The 24,452-nt window shown below is 40.4% G+C and overlaps 1 protein-coding gene across 1 annotated transcript in view; it reads right to left on the bottom strand.

The window, feature by feature from the left end:
* LOC139168942 (G2 and S phase-expressed protein 1-like) overlaps nucleotides 1-24,108 on the bottom strand; it is a 31,282-nt gene extending 7,174 nt beyond the window's left edge. Inside the window, exons 1-13 of the mRNA XM_070754724.1 lie at nucleotides 23,958-24,108; nucleotides 20,197-20,362; nucleotides 18,486-18,592; nucleotides 16,669-16,791; nucleotides 16,313-16,547; nucleotides 14,491-14,548; nucleotides 13,817-14,411; nucleotides 11,859-12,029; nucleotides 10,672-10,804; nucleotides 8,473-8,778; nucleotides 8,224-8,284; nucleotides 6,815-7,051; nucleotides 4,583-4,587 (exon numbers count right to left, since the gene is read on the bottom strand). Coding sequence (XP_070610825.1) covers nucleotides 4,583-4,587; nucleotides 6,815-7,051; nucleotides 8,224-8,284; nucleotides 8,473-8,778; nucleotides 10,672-10,804; nucleotides 11,859-12,029; nucleotides 13,817-14,411; nucleotides 14,491-14,548; nucleotides 16,313-16,484 — 1,738 coding nt within the window. The 5' untranslated portion in view covers nucleotides 16,485-16,547; nucleotides 16,669-16,791; nucleotides 18,486-18,592; nucleotides 20,197-20,362; nucleotides 23,958-24,108. The remainder of the gene's footprint in view (nucleotides 1-4,582; nucleotides 4,588-6,814; nucleotides 7,052-8,223; nucleotides 8,285-8,472; nucleotides 8,779-10,671; nucleotides 10,805-11,858; nucleotides 12,030-13,816; nucleotides 14,412-14,490; nucleotides 14,549-16,312; nucleotides 16,548-16,668; nucleotides 16,792-18,485; nucleotides 18,593-20,196; nucleotides 20,363-23,957) is intronic.
* Between the last annotated feature and the right edge of the window lie 344 nt (nucleotides 24,109-24,452).

The following is a 24,452-nucleotide window of genomic DNA, read 5'->3' as shown; positions in this document are numbered from 1 at the left end:
GTGCTCTCGATCTCTACATGCGAGACAAACCTACCAAGGGAGAGAGGTGCCCATGCGATGGAGGACAGAAGCTCAGCTTTTCCCCATGCCTGCTTTTACGGCATGGGAGAAAGCCGAGCTTCTATCTTTCGTCGTGTGGGTGCCTCTCTCCCTTGGTAGGTTTGTCTCGCACGTAGAGATCGAGAGCACCCACCTTTCCTTCCCTGGCTTGCAAAATAGGAAAGCTGTTACTGCCGCTGCTGACCGCTCAGAAAAGCCGCTGCTGGCCGCTGCTGGACAAAGTCTTTATCTGAGGAGTTGCCACCGCTTCCCCTGCCTGAAGCAAGCTGCCTGAGAGGTTTGGAGACCAACTTCCAAGTTGGAAGAGCCCCTGAGTTAGGAGTGCAAGGGTCTACAAACCTGGCAAGTTTAAGACTTGTGGACTTCAACTCCCATTCCTGAGGTAGCATGATTGAAGGAGGAATTCTAGGAGTTGAAGTCCATAAGTCTTGAAGCTGTCAAGTTTGAAGTTTGTAAAAAGTGTACATGGTTTTAAACAGCATACTTGGTTGTAAAAAGTACAGCATTCTGCTACACTGGTATTTTATTAAATAATATAATATTGCACCATTTGGTTCAGAATACATTTTTCCTTGTTTTCCTCCTCTAAAATCTAGGTGCGCCTTATACACAGGTGTGTCTTATACACTGAAAAATACAGTATATGAATTTCAGACTTCTCCCCCACCTCCTTCTAAAAAGTACAATCCCATTTTGTTTTTTACTTTAAAATAAGGTATGTGGAGTGTGCATAGGGATTTGTTCAGTTTATTTTATAGTCCGGCCCTCCAACAGTCCGAGGGATGGTGAACTGGCCCCTGTGTAAAAAGTTTTGGGACCCCTGTTGTGGGTGCTTCATTACTGGAGGTTTCTAAGAGACTTTCTCAGCCACTTGTCTGAAATAGTATAGGGCAGGGGGTCTCCAACCATGGCATCTTAGGCTTGTGGACTTCTGCTCCCAGAGTTTATTTATTTATTTATTTATTGGATTTATATGCCGCTCCTCTCCGTAGACTCGGGGCAGCTAACAACAATGATAAAAACAGCATGTAACAATCCAATACTAAAACAACTAAAACCCTTATTATAAAACCAAACATACACACAAACATACCATGCATAAATTGTAATGGCCTAGGGGGAAGGAATATCTCAACTCCCCCATGCCTGGCGGGATAAGTAAGTCTTGATTAGTTTACGAAAGACAGGGAGGGAAGGAGGGTGGGGGCAGTTCTAATCTCCTGGGGGAGTTGGTTCCAGAGGGCCGGCTGCGTTCTGCACGATCTGAAGTTTCCGAACACTTTCCAAAGGTAGCCCCATGTAGAGAGCGTTGCAGTAATCGAACCTCGAGGTGATGAGGGCATGAGCGACTGTGAGCAATGACTCCCTGTCCAAATAGAACCGCAACTGGTGCACTAGGCGAACCTGGGCAAACGCCCGCCTCGTCACAGCCGAAAGATGTTCCAATGTCAGCTGTGGATCGAGGAGGACGCCCAAGTTGCGAACCCTCTCTGAGGGGGTCAGTAGTTCCCCCCCCCAGGGTGGAACTACTGACCGATGGGCAGATGGAATTGTCCTTGGGAGGCAATACCCACAGCCACTCCGTCTTGTCTGGGTTGAGTTTGAGTTTGTTGACACCCATCCAGGCCCCAACAGCCTCCAGGCACCGGCACATCACTTCCACTGCTTCGTTGACTTCGTTGAGTTCCTCAGCCAGCTCTGGGAGTTGAAGTCCACAGGCCTTAAAAATTGCCAAGGTTGGAACTCCCTGGTATAGGGGGTATCCTGCTTCAATAGAGGGCTGGATTAGAACATCTTCAAGGTCCCTTCCATTCTATCCCCATTATTTCCATACTATTATATTCTATTTTACACCAAGGCAAGTTCCATACTTTTATGAACTATTATTTTCCCTGCTTAGCAATTCCAAATCCCAGAATTTCCCTAGACAGCATGTAGACTGAAGTATTCTAGGAATTGAAATCCACACATCAAGTTGCCAAGTTTGAAAAGGACTATCATAAAGAGGTTGGGGTTTTTTTATTCTTAAGACTACACTATCTTCTGTTAGTTATGATTCCCATATTCTTGGATAACCATCTTAAGGAACTTGTGTAAAGACAGGTCACCTGACCTTTCTTAAAATGTGATAAAACACTGGATAAGAATTAACACTTTTCCTCATTTGCAGTTAGCCTTAATGTAAAGGTGCCGTGTATCTTTTTTTCCCTTGTTACCTAATGATTTTTCATCCCTTTCACCAGAAATGGGTTCGGCCTGATGCTTTAAAACTGCCTGAAGTTGGTGCAGGTGTGACCTAGGGTCCTTGTCCTCTACAGCCACTCTCACCTGGGCATCAGTTAGTCTCTCCGTCTTTCCTGCTAGCCTTTTCCACTGGGCCCAACACATTTCAAAATCTGTTCCGAGCTCAACATGTTTTAATGTATCCATATGAAAAAATTATGGGAGGCTGTTGTGGTTAGCTTTGGCCCAGCTCCTGCCCCAAGGATTGTGGATGTGGGGGAGACATCCACATGCTGCAGGCCTGTTTTGCCCCGGTGGAATCTGATGATAAAGGCTCCTCTGACCAAGAAGACATGAGTGACAGGGAGGAGAGTATGGCAGACAGCTCAGGAGATCAATTATCTAGCTCCTCCTTGGATTCAGAACAAGAGTTAATGATACAGCCACACATGCGGAGGGCGATGCATAGGCAACAAAAACAGATCATTATCAAAGAAAATGAGGCCACCTGTGGTTGGGTGGGGCTGTGGTCATTAGTGAGGCTGCTATAAAGAGCAGCCTCTGGGTTTGGCCATTGTGGAGGATTATCTGATTGTTGTGGTTCATGACTGCGTTACTGACTTTGACTTTTTGTGTGCTGATTTTTCCCTGCTTTGAAACTAAACCAGAGCAAAGTGTGTTTCACTTTGTGAAAGAAGGACTTTGAATTGCCTCACAGCTGCAAGCTAAGTATCACAGGACTGATAAGGGACTTGTATAAATTACCAGTTTGTTTGGAGACTAGTGCTCTTTGCTATACCAAAAGAGGACTTAGTTTAAGTGAATTTTCATTATAAAGAACATTGTTTTGAATTTTCAAACGTGTGTGTGTCTGAAATTTGTACTTGTGAATTTTTGGGAGGATTCTACCAGAGAGCCCGACAGAACAGAGGCCATGCAGTGAAATGGGAAATCTGATTTTGCTGGGCAGCTACCCTGATATCACTGACAGGTTTGGGAAAGCAGCATAACAGTCTGAACTGGTAGAAAATGACAATTCTCCTGCATCTGAAGCTATGCTTGATTTGTCAGAGAGCAAATCTTCAGATGATCCCATACTATTTGAATAAATCCTGTTGGAAGAAGTAGGTAACACACACACAATGCAGACTGGAAAATGTGGAGAGGAAGGGATCACAAGAGAGTTGAGAATATACACTGCAATGCATTGATTCCAGAGCTGAGAGCCACAAGTACACTAGGCAGTAGTATTTTTCCTATTGTGTGCCTGCTTACTGTTTTGTAATCTCTCATCCAATTTCTCCGTTCTTGTGAAGGGGGGGGGGAGAAAAATGGGTCAAACACAGCAGAGATTGGCTACCAAAATTGCTCTAAAACAAAAAAAATACTTCAAAAAAACAGAGAAATGACTTAATAGTATTTTATGTTATCATTTCTTTCCTTTTGATAATGAGAACAAAATATGCAACTCCGATTTTATGTTATAGGACAAAACGTCACCTACATCTGAGTTGTTGCAATAAGATAAAGAAATGTGATGGTCGTTTTGTTTCAAAATTTTTGTATTATTCATGCTATAAGGAATTTTATGAGGCAAACTACTTTTCTAACATGAATTGCCTTGACAAGCCAGTTAGAAATGGAAGGTTTGGGTCTAACGCCCAGTTAGCAGCAGCCAGTTGCTGCTAACTACATTTTTTAGCCAGACAGGTGGATATAATTTTAAAAACTGAAACACGATTGAAGGTAGTTTGGGACAGTATACTGCAGTTTTGTATTGAATTATTCAAATTAATGAATAAAATAAAATTTTGGAGAACTCATTCCTTTTTGCACAAGTAGTTGTTGACTATAAAGGAAAAGTCAGACACACATTCTGTCCTGCCGTAAATAGTTCTGCATTTAAGAATTTGCCATTCTTACAGATATTGAATTGTGATTGTCTTCAGACTCTGAATATTTTGCAGTAATTATGAAAGAGTGGAATCAATATTTAAAATGCTTAACTTTATTTCAACATATTTGACAACCCAACCTGTTAGCAAATCTACATTAACAGTGCAGTTTTGATTACAACCAATTGCACCCAATTCAAATATTATATAGCTTATTAATGCCAGCTTTTGGCAGAATTTTGAGGTTAAATTTTCTAATATTACATGAAATATATATAACATCAGATTGGACAAAGCTTAAAATATATAGTTGAGTGCCTCTAAATGTAAAATATACGCAATTAAACTTTATCATCAACACACACTTACAAACAGTATTGAGGGTGAGATAAAAATAACCTTACCTGCCCTGTAGGTTTCAAAGGAGAGGGTTTAGTTATTTCAGGAGTGTTAAGATCAATGAGAGGTTTGTTTTCACATTCCTGGGTGGCAACTGGTGTTTTATCTGTTTCAAATTCTATCAACAAGTCCTAAAAAAAGTGTTTTAATACTATCAAAAATGCAGAATGTCAGATACATATCTTGTACTCCCACCTCCCAAAATACAATACCTAAATATTTGATATTCTGCCGCTTCAAACAACCTTTAATTTTAGAGCTTGTGTGATCTAATTCAAATGTCCCCTTAAGCCATCAGTGTAAATAAGTTCCCAACCCACCTTTGCTAAAAACTGACACTCTTAACAAGAATATTTACGGTATGTCAAAGTATTGATGGCAGGCACTGTTGGACTGTTACTGTAACCAACATTTGAAAGAATTGCATTTATAATATTTTCAGGAGAGATGGATCTGCAAAGCACATTTAAAAGCAAAACCAATAAAACCCTTCATTTTTGAAATACCATAACAGCCTTCCAAGTATAAAATACTACCATAATAAGTACACTAGGAGGTGATAGCATCTTTCAAATTCTTTTAACAAGCAGCAGTTGCAACATTAATTTTTATTAAAATACGTGGTTTGTATTTTGACATGACAGATAAACTTACCTCCTTAGCTAGAATTACTTCTCCTGTTTCCCCCTTTTTAGTAATTCTGTGGTTCGGAATTTTTTTGCCTCTTCTTACGAACTTTTTTCACCTTATGAACCCGCCACCGCCGCTGGGATGCCTTACCTCCGTACTTCCGTTGCAAGCAAAGCGCCCGTTTTTGCGATCCTGGGATTCCCCACCTGGGATTTCCCTACAGCATCACAAAAACTCAGAAGTCCACAGGTGGGATTTCTCATGGAGGGGAGCTTCAGGGGAATCCCACCAGCGCAAAAACATGCGCTTTGGCTTGAAAAAGGGGTAAATTTTGGGCTTGCGTGCATTAATCGGTTTTCCATTGATTCCTATGGGAAACATTGTTTCGTCTTACAAACCTTTCACCTTACGAACCTCCTCCCGGAACCAATTAAGTTCGTAAGACAAGGTATCACTGTATTTCTATTCAGTATTTGCAATTGTTTCTTTACCTCAATCTCACAGGAAAACAAAATTACATGAGAAATTGACTGTCCTTAAAACTTACACTAAAATAGTTAAGATACAGTAAGATTTTTGTTTCAATAGGTAATGTATCTTTTGCAAAATCCTTAAAACACTATTATAAAGAAAATCCATATTTTCTTTATAATACTGTACAGTAAAAAGACAGCTTCTCGTAGAAATACATTGTTGTGGTAAATAAATAGTTACATCATTTGTACATCATCAGTCACAACCAATAGAAATCATAACTCTGTATTGCAATACATCACAGTATAATAATTGATAAGCTGAATAATTCCAATGCATTCAGTTGATGGATGGCATGTCATAGAAAACCCTGCACTTTTTCTGGGATGTGTTTCTTTTCCTTTTCTTTTTTTCCAGAACAAGAATTGGTAAAGAGCCCAACCAAAGAATCCCTAAGACCAGGGGGAGGCAAAGTTGGCTCTATGACTTGTGGACTTCAACTCCCAGAATTCCTGAGTTGACATGATTGGTTCAGGAATTCTGGGAGTTGAAGTCCACAAGTCGTAGAAGAGCCAACTTTGCCTACCCCTGCCAAAGACCAATTGCACCCACAGAGATAGGCAAGACACCAGAATATAAACTGAGCAAACAGCACTCTTTATGACCACTGATGATGTTACCTAGATAGGGCAACGAAATATCTGCACAAAAACAGACAAGCTCAAAAGAGCACCAAGGACCCTTCATTTCAACCCTGACCTACAAATATTCTCCTTTATTGGTACAGAGAATTCCATGCTGGGCGTAGATAACCAACTTTATAACTTATTTATTTTCCACCTTAATACAAAAAAGATAGCAAACACATTCAACACAACATTCTTGTTCTATTTTCTCCGCAACAACCCTATGAGTTGAATTGGGCTGAGAGAGGATGACTGGCTTTTATAGGCAAGACAGGATCAGAACTCATGGTCTAATTTTCTAATCTGGTCCTTTAATCAATAGATCAAACTGACTGTCTATAAATTTGATAAATAAATAATATTCGCATTTTCTGAAATCAGAGATACGCCAAGGGTATATTAATAAACAATAATTGCAAGGATAAGGAAAAATGGCAGAAGACATACCTGATTCCCGCAGTCTTTTTAAAAGATACACTGGAGACTTGTCGAAGAGCTAAACAATTAGGGGATGACATTTTTCTGGGCACTGATTTGGGGGTCAGTGTTGAAATTCCTGAGATACTTCGACCAACATAGATGGGCAATATAGAATTCCTTCTGTCAGGAGTCTGCTTCACAGCAGAGCAGGATTTTAAGACATTTCTTTCTAATTGTTTGACAGGTGTGGAAAATGGAGCATTGCTACAGAAATTAAGAAAACATAACAAATTTAGAACCCTAAAATTTCAACTAAGAGTCCTTATTTTTGGTAGCTTATTCATGTTACGTCCAAGTATTAGGAGGATAACTTCTCACAATGGTTTCAAAAGACATAGACAGTCCTTGTTTTATTGATAGTGATTCGGACTGGGAATTACAACAATAAATGATGCAGTTGTAAGGTATTATGTCATGTGACCACCACGTCAACTTGTGAAGGCAGTTCCAGCATTTCCAGATGGGCAAATCCCATGCAGTCACAGTATCCCATGCTTGCCATTTGCAAACTCTTCCTGCTTTGTTTGCCTGTTAGAAACTGGCAGGAAAGTCACAAATGGTGATCAGTGATCATGGGATACTGTGACATTGTAATCATGAGCCATTTGCTGAGCATCCAGATCACAATCATGGAGATGCTGTGATGGCCACAACTATGAGGACTACGTAACTCTTGTTTAGCAACACTGTAAGTTTGAATGGTTGCAGCATAAAGGGTCGGTCACCAAGGACCACCTGTATTTTATAATTAAGTACTTTATAATTAAGCTTAACAATTATTTAACAGGCAAACCTTAAGCTTGCCAATTGCCTAGCCCACTTATTACCAACCTCTGAAATTTCTGACAAGGTTACAGTTCTCTCTGCAAATTGCAGGCATGGAAATTATCTAAATATATGGATATTATAACACTGCAGGATAGCTTGACAGCATCTTCATTTGTTTTCACAGGAAATTAAACAATTTGGACTCTATCAAAGTTCACCGTTTGTTCGTTCGTTTGTTTGTTTGTTTGTTTATTTATTTATTTATTGGATTTGTATGCTGCCACTCTCCGTAGACTAGGGTCGGCTAACAACAGTGGTAAAAACAACATGCGACAATCCAATACTAAAACAGCTAAAAACTCTTATTTTAAAACCAATCATACATACAAACATACCATACATAAATTGTAGAAGCCTAGGGGGAAAGAATATCTCAGTTCCCCCATGCCTGACGACAGAGGTGGGTTTTAAGAAGCTTACGAAAGGCAAGAAGGGTGGGGGCTATTCTAATCTCTGGGGGGAGTTGGTTCCACCTATGTTATAGAACAGTTCAATGAAGACTAACAATTGAAGTGGAAACCAGTAGCTATCATCATTTAGAAATTTACCTTTTAATATTGCTACCGGATAATACTGGATTTGTTTGCAATATTCTGGCGACTTCATTTTCTGAAGAAAAAAAAATTAAGCAGAAAATACAGTTGAAGTGTTCACATTAATTTTCTTCGATACATAGTCAATTGCTTAATGTAATTCTAATCTCTTTTTTTGCCAGCGTGTACAATGGCAACTTAAGCGCAGAATCAACATTCTCCAAAAGTTAGCATAATTTAATGCATTAAGATTAATTTCCTTACCTCGCTTTAGGTTTGGAGCTGCTGCTTTAGAGTTAAGTTTGAAATTTGAACTTGTACTTGCATTTCCTGATATGTTTTTTGATAATACTTTCTGAAGACCAGAATCTAAACTTTTCTGCAGATTACTGCCTGCACTCTCAGATTTCAGGCTAGCTTTATATTTGGGTATATTCACAGGATTTCCTTTAGCACATTTGGTTGTGGGTTGTTTTCCAGATGCATCAGAGTGGGCAGCATTCACTGAAAATCCTCTTATAGGTTTAACTATGGAAATCTTGCTTGTTACAGAAGAGTGCCTTGTTCTGACTAGGAAATAAGACAGTACAGACTGCATTATCATAATTGTAATCAAGCTTTTTTTTTAATATCACAAAAATAGGCACCAGTCCATTACAATAACCTTATATTCCGGATAGCAATAAACATGTTTGTACAGTGGTACCTCTACTTACGAACCTAATTCGTTCCGTGACCAGGTTCTTAAGTAGAAAAGTTTGTAAGAAGAAGTAATTTTTCCCATAGGAATCAATGTAAAAGCAAATAATGTGTGCAATTGGGGAAACCACAGGGAGGGTGGAGACCATTTCCTCCTAGGAGATTCCTAGAGGCCCCATGGAGGCTTCTCCCCACCTTTTCTGGCCCTGATTCCTCCCAGTTGATTCCTAGAGAGGTCCCACGGAGGCTTCTCCCCACCTTTTCCGGCCCTGTTCCCCCCCAGGCAATTCCTAGAGAGGTCCCATGGAGGCTTCTCCCTGCCTTTTCCGGTTACAGTTTCGAAGGCTCAGGTTTGTAAGTGGAAAATGGTTCTTGAGAAGAGGCAAAAAAATCCTGAACACCCACTTCTTATCTAGAAAAGTCCGTAAATAGAGGCGTTCTTAGGTACAGGTACCACTGTATATAAAATCACAAAAACAATGTGCGCTCCTTGTGCAAACTGTATCCCTACTAGCAGATATTTGTCATGATGCTGCATGCAAAAATGAAAAATAGATAACAGCATTCCATATGTCCCCAGACATATATTATTTTATAAGTGATCACTTTGGCTGGACTAGAGTTACTGTACCCCAATACCCTTCACCCCAACCACTGGAGCAATCCAGGAGGATGCTACTGTCACAAAGGAATCTGAAGCCATATAAGAAAATAAGATTACTTCCTTTATTTCACACGTATTATCCATCTGGGTCACCAAGTTTATTTATGTCTTAAAATAGCATCTGAACCTAGTTTTGTCTTGCTATGAACATACAAGTCATTGTTCTTACTTAATTAGAATATTAATCAACACATTTTAAAGACATCATTACCCATGAATCAAACCAGATAGGAGCAATTCAGACTCAGATCTGTATAATTCTTAGAGATATTTATTGGATAGAGCAGTACACTGGTACCTCTACTTAAGAACGCCTCTACTTAAGAACTTTTCTAGATAAGAACCGGGTGTTTAAGATTTTTTTTGCCTCTTCTTAAGAACCATTTTCTACTTAAAATCCAAGGCCGGAAAAATTTCCCAGGAAACTTGAGAGCGGCACGAAGACCTGGCCAGCTTCCTGCCATTCCCCCTGGTTTTCTCTCTCTAGTGCAGTGTATGGGAGGCAGCTTTGCACCGGGTGTATGGGAGGCACGTGTTCCTCCTCGCCGCCTCAGAGTCCTTCTGGTTTTTTTTAAGCCTTAAAGTTGGGATTTTTTTAATTCCCCTCACCTCACCTTCTTCCTTTGGCAGCGACTGTCCTCCTCCTCTTCTTCCTCCTCCTCCTCCCACCCAAATTCCGAGCTTTTATTTCTTTTACATTGATTCCTATGGGAAAAATTTCTTCTACTTACAAACGTTTCTACTTAAGAACCTGGTCACGGAATGAATTAGGTTCTTAAGTAGGTGTACCACTGTGATTTATTGTACTTGTCTTTTATGTTCTGATACATTTACAATCAGTTTTAACATATTTAAAAGCATTTGCTATTAAATTTCACACTTTTAAAATGCTGCTAAGATGCTTGTGCTGTTGAATTTACTCAAGAGAAGCATCGTTGTCATTGTACTTTAATGCAGTTTTGTCTTCTATGAATAGCTGTGGCTCCTGCCTTCCCCTTCCCCACTCAGTGTGCAACTCTGACTACTTGAACATGTTTTCATTAAGTCACAGTTCCCATTCCATGCTATGCACTAGAATCAAACTACAACTGAATAATTACCACTTCCACTTTTAGGAGAAATTGACAGACTTGAATTGAAACTTGAATTCGTGCTGGAAATAGAGGAGGAAGATGAAGTATTTCTTCCCCTATGAACATTAGTAGGTTTCAGTTGTCTCGTTTTCATTTCCAACTGTAAAGACAATGATAAATTATTTGACTGTATGCTAAAAAAATACAATCAGGTATATTATTCTGACCATTATGCTTTGATTTTTTTTTCTCATCAAATTGCATCTTTCTACCTGAATAATTGTACATGGTTATCTCTTCCATTCCATTATAATAGAGGTCCCTAACCTTTGGTCTGTGGCCCAATGCCGGGTCCGTTGGGAATCAGACCAGGCAAGTAATGCATGTGCAAAACCATGCCCCTCCTTTCCCACAATCATGGTTCCCTCTAAGCTGAGCAGTGAGCAATCGCTCACTTAAAAATCATCATCAACTCAGAGTTTTCCAAACCTGCCCAGAAGCCGAGAGGGAAGGAGAGAGAGAGGAAGAGAGGAAGAGAGAGAAACAGATAGAAAAAAGAGAGGAGGGAAAAGAGAAAGAAAAAGAAAGGGAGTAAGGGAGAAAGAAAATCAAAATCTAGTTTGAAACTAGCTCAACTATTTAAGTGGCATTTTGATATTGATAGAGTTGCCCTATTATGAGCTCACTGTTGTAGACACACAGTACAGTATTTTATTTTGAAATTCTCTGAGGCAAAACAGGGTGGGTTTATTTATTTATTTATTTATTTATTTGTTTGTTTGTTTGTTTGTTTGTTTGTTTATTATTTCTGTGCCGCCCAGTCCCAAAGGGACTGCCGCTCAGACACTATACTTTTCCGCCCACCCCCCCAAAAAATTAGAGGGAACACTGCCCACAATGTTGGTCCACAGAGGCAGAAAGATTGGGTACTGCTTCATTAATAGCATATGGATTTTCTTCTGTTTAGTATAAAAAATAAGGTCAAATTAGACAGAACTTGCTTCTTCGCAAATTACATTTCTGTATCAATTTTCTCATCTTGATACATTGCATGGGAGAAAATCAAAACAGTTCTCAAAGATACACTAGTTAAAATGTATTTTTTAATTAACTTGTTATGTTAAAAGTTTAAATCATGGAAAAAGTACTTTCAGATAAAATACTGAAATGACATGTATTTGAACATCCAAATTGATTGATTAAAAAGTATTCACCTTGCTGGGAGTAGGGAGAGTTCTCTTGCTTGGCATGGATGAACTGGTAGAAAATGACAATTCTCCTGCATCTGAAGCTACGCTTGATTTGTCAGAGAGCAAATCTTCAGATGATCCCATACTGTTCGAGTAAATCTTGTTGGAAGAACTAGGCAATTTTCCTTGCTTGGGCTGCAAGATTTGGATTTGAAATATTTGTAAAACAAATAAATATCAGAATACAAAAATCTCATGTTATTTCTATTAAATGAAAACTATCTTGAATAGTTTTGCCATCAAACTATAATCAGGCTATTAGTTAAGGGGATCAAGTGATATGTTATTAGAATGCAAATATTAAACATTCCAATATTATGAAATCCAATTCATTTACGCTCTCCCTACTCTCCAAAGTATACAACTGTCTGAAATACAGTTGGAAGTGTAGAGTACAGTGTTCCCTCGATTTTCGCGGGTTCGAACTTCGGGAATAGCCTATACCACGGTTTTTCAAAAAATATTAATTAAAAAATACTTCATGGTTTTTTCCCCCTATACCATGGTTTTTCCCACCCGATGACGTCATATGTCATCACCAAACTAATAATTTTTGCAAATAAATAACAAACAAAATAATTATTGTTAATAAATAATTATGTTTATAAATATCAGGATCACTCAGTGTCTTATTCAATAGTGAGTACCAGTAATAATGGTGAGTAAATGGTTGTTAAGGGAATGGGAAATGGTAATTTAAGGGTTTAAAGTGTTAAGGGATGGCTTGTGATACTGTCCATAGCCAAAAATGGTGTATTTACTTCTGCATCTCTACTTTGCGGAAATTCGACTTTCGCGGGCGGTCTCGAAACGCATCCCCAGCGGAAATCGAGGGAACACTGTATATTGAAAAGCATTTTTCTCAAGTAATACTGAATACTTCACAATGAATCAGCATGAATTAAAACATTCATTTAAGTCTTAAGATAACGGTGTGACCTGGTCAGACTTTGGAATGACTTTGAATTTAAAAGGCAGGTCTTCTGCTTTGCAATGTCTCTTCTTATGAAGACAAAGCTCCTTTCCACTGCTGACTCATTCAAAATGGCATACCAGTTCATAGTCATGTTTCATAACCAGGCACACCAAAAAGGTTTGAACTAGAACCTTTGAAGGTCTATTTATGTCAAAGCAGAACTAACTATATTTCAAGAAATTGGGGAAGCAACTGATAAACCATCTTCAAAAGCCTCAGGTTCTCTCATGTAACTCTCTTACTTGGCATCTTTAAAGTTTTGCTCTCCCCTCCTGTTCCAAGTTTCTAATTCAAATGTCAGGCTAAATGCATTTTTGCAGTAACACCATTAGCAATAACAATTAGACTTATGTACCACTTCACAGTGCTTTACATCCTTCTCTAAGCGGATTAGTGTCAGCATATTGCCCCTTCCCAATCTCAGAATGATGGAAAGCTGAGTCAACCTTGAGCAGGTGAGACTCAAACTGTTGAACTGCTGGCAGCCGGCAGTCAGCTGAAGTAGCCTGCAGTACTGCATTCTATCCACTATGCTACCATGGCTCTTAAACATTAGGCACTTAAATAAGCAATAAGATTCTTAGATTAAGAGAGTTGAAAGGGATCTTGTAGGTCACCTAGTAGGCCATCACCTCCCGCCTAAGCAAACTCTACACCATGTCTTAATAAATTATCCTAGCCTCAATCTATATCTACCAATACTCATCACTTTCAACTAACATTCTGACCAATCCAGGAAATACACAAATGTTTCAGATTCAAACAATAACCTTAAAAATCAGGAGCACAGAGCTACATGCTTTCTCAAAAACAGAAACATAAAATATCAACAAACTCACAGATTTACATACCAAGTAGACAGAAAAATTCTATTCTACTTAGAATTAGATTGTAATATCATGACACAACTGAAAGCTTGGGTATAATACAAAATAAAAACCTTTACCTCGCCAGCTACTAAGTAGTTGTTATTTCTAAGTGCAGGTGATGCTTTTACAGTCTGAAATTTGCTTTTTTTAAGGCTTGTGTTATTCTTTGCTTGGGGTGAGGATACAGTGTCCATTTTAGGTAACTTGTCTGTTTTATCAGGACTTGGGGCATTTAGAGACACTTGGGGAGAACGTGGGCTGTCCATTATTGCGACAGGTTGCCGTAAACCCTTCTGAAGTTGTTTGCTTGGGCTTTCCCAAAGACAGTATGTCTCTCTTCTAGTGTTTGTTGGAATTTTATCTGCCCCTATTCCTTTTTCAAAGATTTTCAGTTTTGACTTTGATTCTTTCACAAACTTTTCAACAATCGCTGTCTTTTCCTCCTTCAGACGAATAGTATTATTTTTTTCTATTTTGTTTCCATTTTTAAGCTGCAGAGCTAGCAAGTGAGCTTCTTTAAATATTTCCACACATTTATCTCCTGCAGGAGGGCTCCAAGGGAGGTCATGTGCATGTGATCGAATTTGACTTTCTTTGTGGGATTCAAGGCACACAGCAATGCATTTTTCTTTATGGCCCACTGGTCCAATAAAAACTTCATCTTCATTTCCACTATAACGGAGATAAATTAAGTCAGGTCCACATACTTCTCTCCATTCTTAATGCACCTTGATTTTAATGCTAATTTTACCTTGTGGGAGATAGTGAAAGGTCAAAATCAAATTTTTCTTCAGTCAGGAGGTGAAAATCTGAAATTGCAATAGTACATCATACATTACTATTATAACATTTATAATGGTTAGTGAGATGGGTGGCATATAAATTTAATAAACAAACATACCTGGGATTCACTTTTTTTCCTACAGGAACCAAATTATTATTCAGCACCCCTTCAAATTATTGTACCATATTGCCTCAAACAGGCATTGGTTTCATGAACTTTCAGTTTACTGGATTGACTCTGCTTAACAGATATTCACAGGATAGGAACATCTCTTTATTTATTCATATTAATCGAATGAACGCGTTACTAATTGGTGTGGAACCTATGTTAATAGCATTTATAATAGGAAAGATATTTGTTAGCAAGTCAGCTTCTTTTGAACTTATATCCTAAAAAAATTTCAATGCAGGAAGTGTCTACATATAGCAAATGGCTTGGTTAAAACATTAGCTTTAACCATAAGCAAAAGTAATGATAAGAAATAAAATTATCTTTGGTTATTTTCATTAGGGATTTTAAACATGATACTCAACTTATGACCGTAATTGAGTCCAAAATTTATGTTGTTAATTGAGAAATTTGTTGAGTTTTGCCCCATTTTACAATTTTTCTTGCCATATTTAAGTGAATTCTTTGTAAAATTAATATGGCTTTCCCATTGACCTTGCTTGTCAAAAGGTTGCAAAAGGTGATCACATGACCCCGGAATACTGCAACTTTCCTAAATGTGAGTCAGTTGCCAAGCATCTAAATTTTGATCATGTCACCATGGGGAAGCTGCAACAGTCATAAAGTGTGAAAAACAGTCATAGGTCACTTTCTCCAGTGTCGTTGTAACTTTTAACATGCACTAAATGAACTGTTTTAAGTCAGGGACTAACGGACATTTTCTTTGTGTTTCTGGCAGATAGTGATGTAAGAATTTGCAAGCTGATCAATAAGTGAGCTGGGGTGGTGCAGCAGGTAGAGTGCTGTACTGCAGGCCACTGAAGCTGACTGTAGATCAGTGGTTCAAATCTCATCACCGGCTCAAGGTTGACTCGGCCTTCCATCCTTCCGAAGTGGGTAAAACGAGGACCCGGATTGTGGGGGCAATATGCTGGCTCTGTTAAAAAGTGCTATTGCTAACATGTTGTAAGCTGCCCTGAGTCTAAGGAGAAGGGCGGCATAAAAATCAATCAAACAAACAAACAAATAAATAATAGATATAATGGGATGTCCTGGGTGCAGAAAAGGACACCCTGGAAGAAACTACCCTGTCATCATCATCATAATTAATAATAATAATAATAATAATAATAATAATAATAATAATAATAATTTATCTCCAAGGACTTGGAGCGGCTCACAACAGCAACAAAATACAATATGATACAAATCCAATATTAAAACTAATTTAAAAACCCATTATTACTAAAAAACATTCAATTCTACACAATCACACCATTCTCAAATGCTAGGGTCAGAGAGATGGGGGAGGGGGGGAAAGAGGATTAGTCCCCCCATGCCTGGTGGCATAAATGCGTCTTTAACATCTTGCAGAAGGCAAGGAGGGTGGGGGCAATTTGAATCTCCAGGGGGGAGGTTGATTCGAGGGCCAGGGCCACCACAGAGAAGGCTCTACCCCTAGGTCCCGCCAGACGGCATTGTTTAGTCGACAGGACCTGGAGAAGGCCAACTCTGTGGGACCTAATTGGCCGCTGGGATTTATGTGGCAGAAGGCGGTAGGTATTATGGTCCGATGCCATGTAGGATCCATGTCATGGATCTGTCAAGCTGTTTCTCTTACCTTCAAGTGGACTTAGATTGATTTTTGTATCTTTCTGTAAAGTCACAACAGAACTTAGAACAGTGTTTTTCAATCTTGCACATGAATATGATTGTTCCTGTAGTCCAGGGGTCCCCAAACTTGGCAACCTATGGCACCTTATGGATTTCAATTCCCAGAATTCTCCAGCCATCTACTGTAGTCTGTAATTTTTCTGGAAATCTGTTGGAAGCTTCTTGTATGTGAAGTGAAATGTCTTCAAAGAAAAACAAGAAAGTTCAGTTACCTCCTGAAAACACCTTTGGGACAACCATGATCTGGAGGGCAGAGAATGGATGCTACATATCTAATCTGGATTAAAACAGGGGAGCACTTACCGTTTCTTATTTCAAATCTATTTCTGAAAAGTCCTCGTGGTTTTTCGTTGTATATTTGCTGGAAAACGTCATTATCTTCCAGGGAGGTCCTTGCATAGTGTCCAGTTGCTATTGCATCAGCTCCTGGAATAGTTTTGGAAAAAATAAAGGCAAATTACCGTATTTTTCGCTCTATAAGACGCACCTGCTGATAAGACGCACCTAGATTTTAGAGGAGGAAAATAGAACAAAAATATTTTGAGCCAAAAAGTAGCTATCACACATGAGCAAGTTCTTGCATCCATAATTCTATCCTTTCTATGTCTTCCTCCCTCTTTCCTCCCTCCCACTTTCCTTTCTATCTCTCCCTCCCTCTTTTCTTCCTATCTTTCCCTCCCTCTTTCCTTTCTATCTCTCCCTCCCTCTTTCCTTTCTATCTCTCCCTCCCTCTTTCCTCCCTCCCTTTTTCCTTTCTTTTTCCTTTCTATCTTTCTTTCCCCCTGCCTTTCTCCAAGCCCTTCCTTTTCCCTCTCCCTAACTACCCCCTTCTCCCTCCTTCATCTTTCATTCCCTCTCTCTCCATCCCTCTTCCTTTCTCTCTTCCTTCCTCCCTTTTTTGTTCTTTCTCTCTCCCTCCTTCCCTCCCTCTATGTCTTTCCCTCCCCCTTCTTCCCCCCTCTCTTTCTCTTTCTCTTGCTTACTTTCTCGCTTTCTTTCTCATTCTTTCTCCCCTCCTTTCTTTCTCTCTCTCTTTCTCTCTCGTTCACCACGCCGGCAACAGAGAGAAAAAGAGAGAGAGAGGGAGAGTGGAGGGCGCCGTTGTCTTCGCCTCTTCCCGACAGCTCTGCAGCGAAGAGGAAACAGTCGCGCACCGCCTCCCGGGAGCCCAGCCGATTTTTGGAGCCGAAAACAAAACGGCTCCAAAAGTCGGCCGGGCTCCCGGGAGGCGGTGCGCGACTGTTTCCTCTTCGCTGCAGAGCCACACGGAGGCGAAGACACGGTGCCCGGCCACGCTTCGCCTCCCGGGAGCCCAGCTGAAAACAAAACGGCTCCAAAAATCGGCTGGGCTCCCGGGAGGCGGAGCGTGGCCGGGCACCGTGTCTTCGCCTCCGTGTGGCTCTGCAGCGAAGAGGAAACAGTCGCGCACCGCCTCCCGGGAGCCCGGCTGACTTTTGGAGCCGTTTTGTTTTCGGCCGGGCGGAGGCGGCGCACGGAGGCGAAGACACGGTGAACGGTGCTTCGAGACCTCCCCGCCTCCTGAAGCGATTCCCGTAGCCTTCCCAAAGGCTCGGAACCGCCAACGCTCCTCCGGTGCCGCTCCGCCTCCTAAACCTGCGCGGTGGAGGCGTCCCCCGGCCCAGCACTCCCGGAGGCCGAAAGGCGCGGCTCTCTTCAGGGTTGGGAAGAGGAGAGGCGGCGACAGAGGCGGGACACTTTAGGTGAGTATATCGCCGCCGCCCCCTGCTCCAGCGCCTCCCCCCCCTCCCTGCCTGCAGCTTCGCTCCATAAGACACCGCTGATTTTTCATCCTACTTTGGGAGGAAAAAAACTGCGTCTTATGGAGCGAAAAATACGGTAGATACTTTTATTTCACGACTTTTGTTTTTTATGACTTTCTTCTGTACCACTTTGGTAGGAGGAAACTCCACTGAATTCAGTAATACTTTCTCTGAATACAAAAGTGTATGACTGCACCTTCAATTAAGACACAAATTGATCTGAAAAGCCAGATCTTGATAGGCTGTAAAAAGATTATATGCCAAATTAGCACTGATTTTCAGGTTTATTCCACACCTAGGTTTTTCAGAACAGAAATCACCACTGAAACGAGAACTTACCAATGTTATTCATAGCATAGTGTAGGAAATAATTGAATTTGATGTTTTTATTACATATAATATCAGGATTAGGTGTCCGTCCAACTTCATATTCATTTAAAAGATAGCTGTAGGTGGAAATATAAAAAAGAAATTGGCACATATTATCATACATGGTGGACGTGTCCTGAGACTAAAATATTTTGGAACAAAGTGGAGAATTGGATAAATGAAATAACAAAGGAGAAGATTAAAAAATCTCCTGAATTTTTTCTATTGGGCATTTCAAATACAATGTATAAAAAAGAAATTTATTATTTAATAATACATATATTGGTTGCGGCCCGAATAGTATTAGCACAGAAATGGAAAGAAAAGACAATACCAAAAGATGTTGAAGTGTTTAAAAAAATTATAGAATGTGCAGAATTAGATATGATGACTAAACGTTTGAATAATCAAACTGAAACAGAATTTTACAAAATATGGGACAAAGTATATGAGTGGTGGAATTTTAAAAATAGTATTAATAATTAAACATATAAGAATATATAACTATTTGAAAAATTATAAGATAGAATGAAATAGTATATAGTATAACCAAGTTAGAAGTGTTTATTTTATTTTTTCTGTATTACTAATATTTTCTTTTTTCTCTTTGTACAAGTATACAATATTTTAATAGATAAAGAAATTTAATTAATAGGCTTAATATTAAAAACATAGAGTTAAATTTAATAAGAATGTAATCTACACGTGTGGCATTTCTGTATTGATCTGATAACAGTTAGGGTTTTTATATTTTTGTATTAGTTAGACTTCTACGACAAGCGGAGCAATGGCAGCTCCTTAAATGTTTAGTGTTGTATGTCTTTGTCTGTCCTTTTGAAAAACAATAAAAATATTTTTTTTTAAAAGATAGCTGTAGGTAAGGAAAAAAAATACATTACAATGATTACGAATTTTTGGAAATGCAGAGGCATGTTTACTGCTCCACCAAGAATCCCAGTTACTTGATATAAAGCTAAAACCTGAATCATATCAAATTCATCAGAAGCAGCTAACAGAATAGAGAAATCTCTTTGCCCTGACCAGATTTTACTGAGGTTGTTTCAGTTTATAATTAGCGCCTTATTTTAAATGATTTAAAAATGAAAAAAAGGATTGGTTTATAATAGTGTTTTTCAAATGACCCTGGGATGCTGCAACCATCATAAAAATATGCAGTTGCCATGTGCCCAAATTTTAATCATGCGACCAAGTGGATGCTGCGACAGGACTGGCTGTAAGTAATTTTTTTCCAGTGCTGTTGTAACATCAAACAGTTACCAAATGAATGGGTGTAAGTCAAGGGCTACCATTACTTCCATATTATCCCCAGGAAAACCATGTGCCTGTATTATACACATCAGAAATTAAATTCAACTCAAGAAAGTCTGCATCTTTAGTTTATCATTGGTGGCTCTTCAAATAAACTTCCTTCAAATCCATGGTGGATTGCTTTTGCTTCCAGAGGCAAAGGAGATTTGTTAGACTTCAGAATGTTCTAAAATTCTTTATATAGACTTTTCTAACCAAAGCATAGAGCTTTGATGCTTTGCTAGATTATAAAGAGCAGTAGAGGAGAGAACTAACCAAGGAAGCTTGCAAAGCCTACATAGGAAACCCATTAACTTTGTTTCTCTTATTAATCTTCCCGGTCACACAAGTTTTCCTTCAGCAATTCTCTTACCTAAACACTTCATTCCAATATTCTTTAACATAGAAAACTTGGCGAAATGGAATATTGAGTATCTGACACACTTTATATGCATCTTCATAATCTTGATTGCCTTGACAAATTCCTTTTTCATCCACCAAGTCCCAGTTGTTCATGAATACGCCAGTCACATCATATCCTGTTCAGATGTGGAAAGTAAGAAATGAGAAAGTATAAGAGACAATACTATACAAGAAAAATTAACATACGGTACTTACAAACTTACAATACTATACAAGAAAAATGAACATGCTTACAAATAATATTAAATCTTTCACTTTAAAAAAGTGTTTTGAATCATCTCCGGGACCGCCTTCTGCCGCACGAATCCCAGCGACCGGTTCGGTCCCACAGAGTTGGCCTTCTCCAGGTCCGGTCGACTAAACAATGCCGTCTGGCAGGACCCAGGGGAAGAGCTTTCTCTGTGGCGGCTCCGACCCTCTGGAACCAGCTCCCCCGAGATTAGGATTGCCCCCACCCTCCTTGCCTTTTGCAAACTCCTTAAAACCCACCTCTGCCGTCCGGCATGGGGGAACTGAAACATCTCCCCCTTGCCCATGTTGTTTTGGTGTTAGATTGATTGTGTGCTTGTTTTTTAATATTCTGGGGTTGTTTTTTATGAATTTTTTAGCTTAAATTGTAATTGGATTGGTGGGTATTGGATTTGTTATTATGTATTGTTTTTACCTTGTTGTGAGCCGCCCCGAGTTTGCGGAGAGGGGCGGCATATAAATCCAATAAATCTAATCTAATCTAATCTAAATCTATGGCAAAAACTCATATCTCCTACACTTTATCCAGTTTTGGATAATTCTTACTATGCTAATATAAAATATACTATTCCACGAATAATACATTGTGAACATGGCAAGTAGAAAATCTTCATTCTAGCTAGATTTAGAATTAGAATTGAAAGGGACCTTGTAGGTCATCTAGTCCAACCCCCTCACCCACCCCCAAGCAGGAGTTCCTACACCATTTGAGACAGATGGCAGTCCAATCTCCCCTTGAAGGTTGCAAATGTTGGGGCTCTCATGACCTCCACTGGCAAGCTGTTCTACTGGTTGATCGCTCTCACAGTCAGAAGGTTTCTCCTCACTTCCAGGTTGAATCTCTTTTTGGTCAGCTTCCATCCATTATTCCTTGTCTGGCTTTCTGGTGCCATAGATATGTCAGAACATGTAGACAATAATGGACTGAATAGACTCTGGTCATAGATTGCCCATGAAAACATTGAATTAGCTCATGTTTAGCTTCATCATTAAAATATATAGACTGTTTAGAGAAGGCTGTAAAGCACTATGAAGCAGTATATAAGTCTAAGTGTTATTGCTATTATTAAAATATAAAATGAAAAATGAAATAAGAGTTTAGCAAAAATATCTTTCAAAGTCTGTGTGTGGGTCTCAATATATAACAATATCGATCTGCAATTCTTTTAAATCGAAGGTATAAGTAAAACAAAGGTGCAAGTGAAACAGGGAATTATGGGAGTTGAAGTCCACAGGTCTTAAAGTTGCCAGGATTGGGGACCCCTGCTAGGCATTTGCATTACATTGCATACCCTTCCTTTTTCCCCCACAGCCTCAGCCCCCCCACCCCCATTTCAGCATATAGGGAATTAGGGTATCCATGTCAGCTACCATTTCATCAGATGCACAATCTGATTACAAATTTTTCTTTATGCTTGCATCAGGCAATCTATGTCCATATTGAACACCCCCCCCCCCAAACTTCACTGTGCTAGAAAGGGGGGGCATTATTTCATCCTCACACCAACCTCAGGAAGATGGAAGGCCAAATCAACATTGAGTCTGCTGAGATTCGAACTGCCAAGTTGCAGGTAGACGGCAAACAAGGTGGTCTTTGACTTACGACCACAATCCAGCCCAAAATTAATGCTAGACATTTGTTAACTGAGTTTTGCCCCGTTTTACCACCTTTCTTGTCACAATTGTTAAGTTAATCGCTGCAGTTAAGTAAGTAACCTGATTGTTAAGTCAATCTGGCTTCCCCTGTTGACTTTGGACAAACAGAAGTTCGCAAAAGGGGATAGCACAACCCCAGGACTCTGCAAAGGGCATAAATATCAGTTGCCAAACATCCTAATTTTGATCATTACAGGCAACGCCACAATGGTCCTAAGAGTGAAAAAATGATCATAACTCACTTCTTTCATTGCCATTGTAACTTTTAAAGGTCACTAAAGGAACTGAGACTGCCTTCTGCTGCACGAACCCCAGCGACCGATTAGGTCCCACAGAGTGGGCCTTCTCCGGGTCCCGTCAACTAAACAATGCCGCTTAGCGGGACCCAGGGGAAGAGCCTTCTCTGTGGTGGCCCCGACTCTCTGGAACCAGCTCCCCGCAGAGATTAGAACTGCCCCTACCCTCTTTGCCTTTCGTAAACACCTCAAAACACACCTTTGTCGTCAGGCATGGGGGAATTGAGACATCTCCCCCGGGCCTATACAATTTATGTATGGTATGTTTGTATGTATGTTTGCTTAATAATGGGGTTTTTTAAATATTTTAAATTGTAAATTATTAGATTTGTTATGAATTGTTTTATTGTGCTGCGAACCGCCCCGAGTCTACGGAGAGGGGCAGCATACAAATCTAATAAATAATAATAATAATAATAATAATAATAATAATAATAATAATAACTGTTGTAAGTCAAGGACTACCTGTATTCAAAATGCTTTGCCTTCTTTCAAAGCACATTTTTTAAAGCTGCTCCCTGCAACCCTGGGCTCTCATAGTGGTCTTCCATCCAAGCATTTAGGCTGAGGCTGCTTAGCTTTTGCAGATCAACCACGGTCATCTGTGTTGACCCTGGACTTAATGAAGCACAGTGGACCAACACCAGCAGATGACATGGAGAATTCTGGGAGTTGAAGTCCGCAAGTCTTAAAATTGCCAAGTTTGAAGATTTCTTGGCCTACAGCAAAGGTTTTATGTTTGCTATGCTTTAAATCCCTGGTTCCCAACGTGGAGCCCACAGGGAGCAATTTCATTTTTAATGGGGGCAATTGGAACCTTGTTTAAACCTAGTTAATGGCCTTTTAGGCTTCCTCCGTGTGAGTAGTTCACTTTTTGAATAATAAGAATTATATGTGGGGGGGGGGGAGGTCTCACGATTTTAGAGATGCTTAGGTGGGGCATGGGCAAATAGCATTGGGAACCACTGCTTTAAATTGTAATAAAACTTCTGACTCTCAAAGAGACTTTTGTGGTGCACTGTGTGTTCAATTGTTAAGTGCAGCTACGTTAATGATTTGGGGTTCCCCCCCCCCGACATGGGTAAAAGGAAGACTCAGAATATGCGGAGGGAATATTGGGGGGGGGGATATGCTGACTGTGTAAACCGCTTAGAGAGGGCTGTAAAGCACAGTGACGCTGTATATAAGTCTAAACGCTATTGCTCTCGCCACAGTCCTCAGGAATTCCGACCGGAAGGAGCATTTAGCCGACCGGAAAAAGCATTTAGCAAGGGCAACTCTTTCCCTCAGGCTTCGCCCACCAGATGCTACTACGTACGAGCCCTCTCAAAGGCCTTCGCAAAGGGAATGCCGGGAGTTGTAGTCTCCATATACCGAAACGGAAGTTTTCCTGAGGGAAAGAAAGCGCGGATGGATGAGGGAGAGTTAAGAGGCCGGGTATGTGGGGGGTGAAATACAGGGCTGGCTGCTCTCCGCGCCCTCCCCTCGTTCTTAGCTGGGGAATCCTCACCTCTTCGCCTCAGCAGCAGAGCCGCCACGGCGCTGTCTACGCCGCCAGACATGGCGCACACCACATGCCGTCGAGCGGCTCCCATCATCGTCTAGTTTCGCTGCCTCAAAAGGCCGGCCGGCCGGCCGTGCTTCCTTTCCCGACCGCGGCCTCTCTGAAGGGCAGAAGCAGGACGGGGCCGCCCCTGTGGGCGGAGTTGAGCTCACAAAAGGCCGGGGAAACCGGGCTTCCCCTCGGCTCTCCTTCGGGAGGAAGAGGGCAGCTTTGGCGGGGCGTGAGGGAAGAATCCCGACAGTGGGAGGGGACTTTCCTGTCCTTTTATCTTTGGGTCATGCAGCGGCTGAGGAGGAGGATGGTGGAAGCTGACGTCCTGCCTTTTTTTATTCACCCCAGGCGGAGGAATGGGAGCAACAGCTGGAGGACACCCGTGTGCATGTGCACCTGTGCGCGCATCTTGAGTCAAGGGATGGTTCCTGGCGGCCGCTTGAACCAACC

The sequence above is a fragment of the Erythrolamprus reginae genome, chromosome 6 (genome assembly GCF_031021105.1).
Source record: "Erythrolamprus reginae isolate rEryReg1 chromosome 6, rEryReg1.hap1, whole genome shotgun sequence".
Classification (NCBI taxonomy): domain Eukaryota; kingdom Metazoa; phylum Chordata; class Lepidosauria; order Squamata; family Dipsadidae; genus Erythrolamprus; species Erythrolamprus reginae.
The sequence above is the reverse complement of the archived record's forward strand: the minus strand, read 5'-3'. Positions and strand labels throughout refer to the sequence as shown.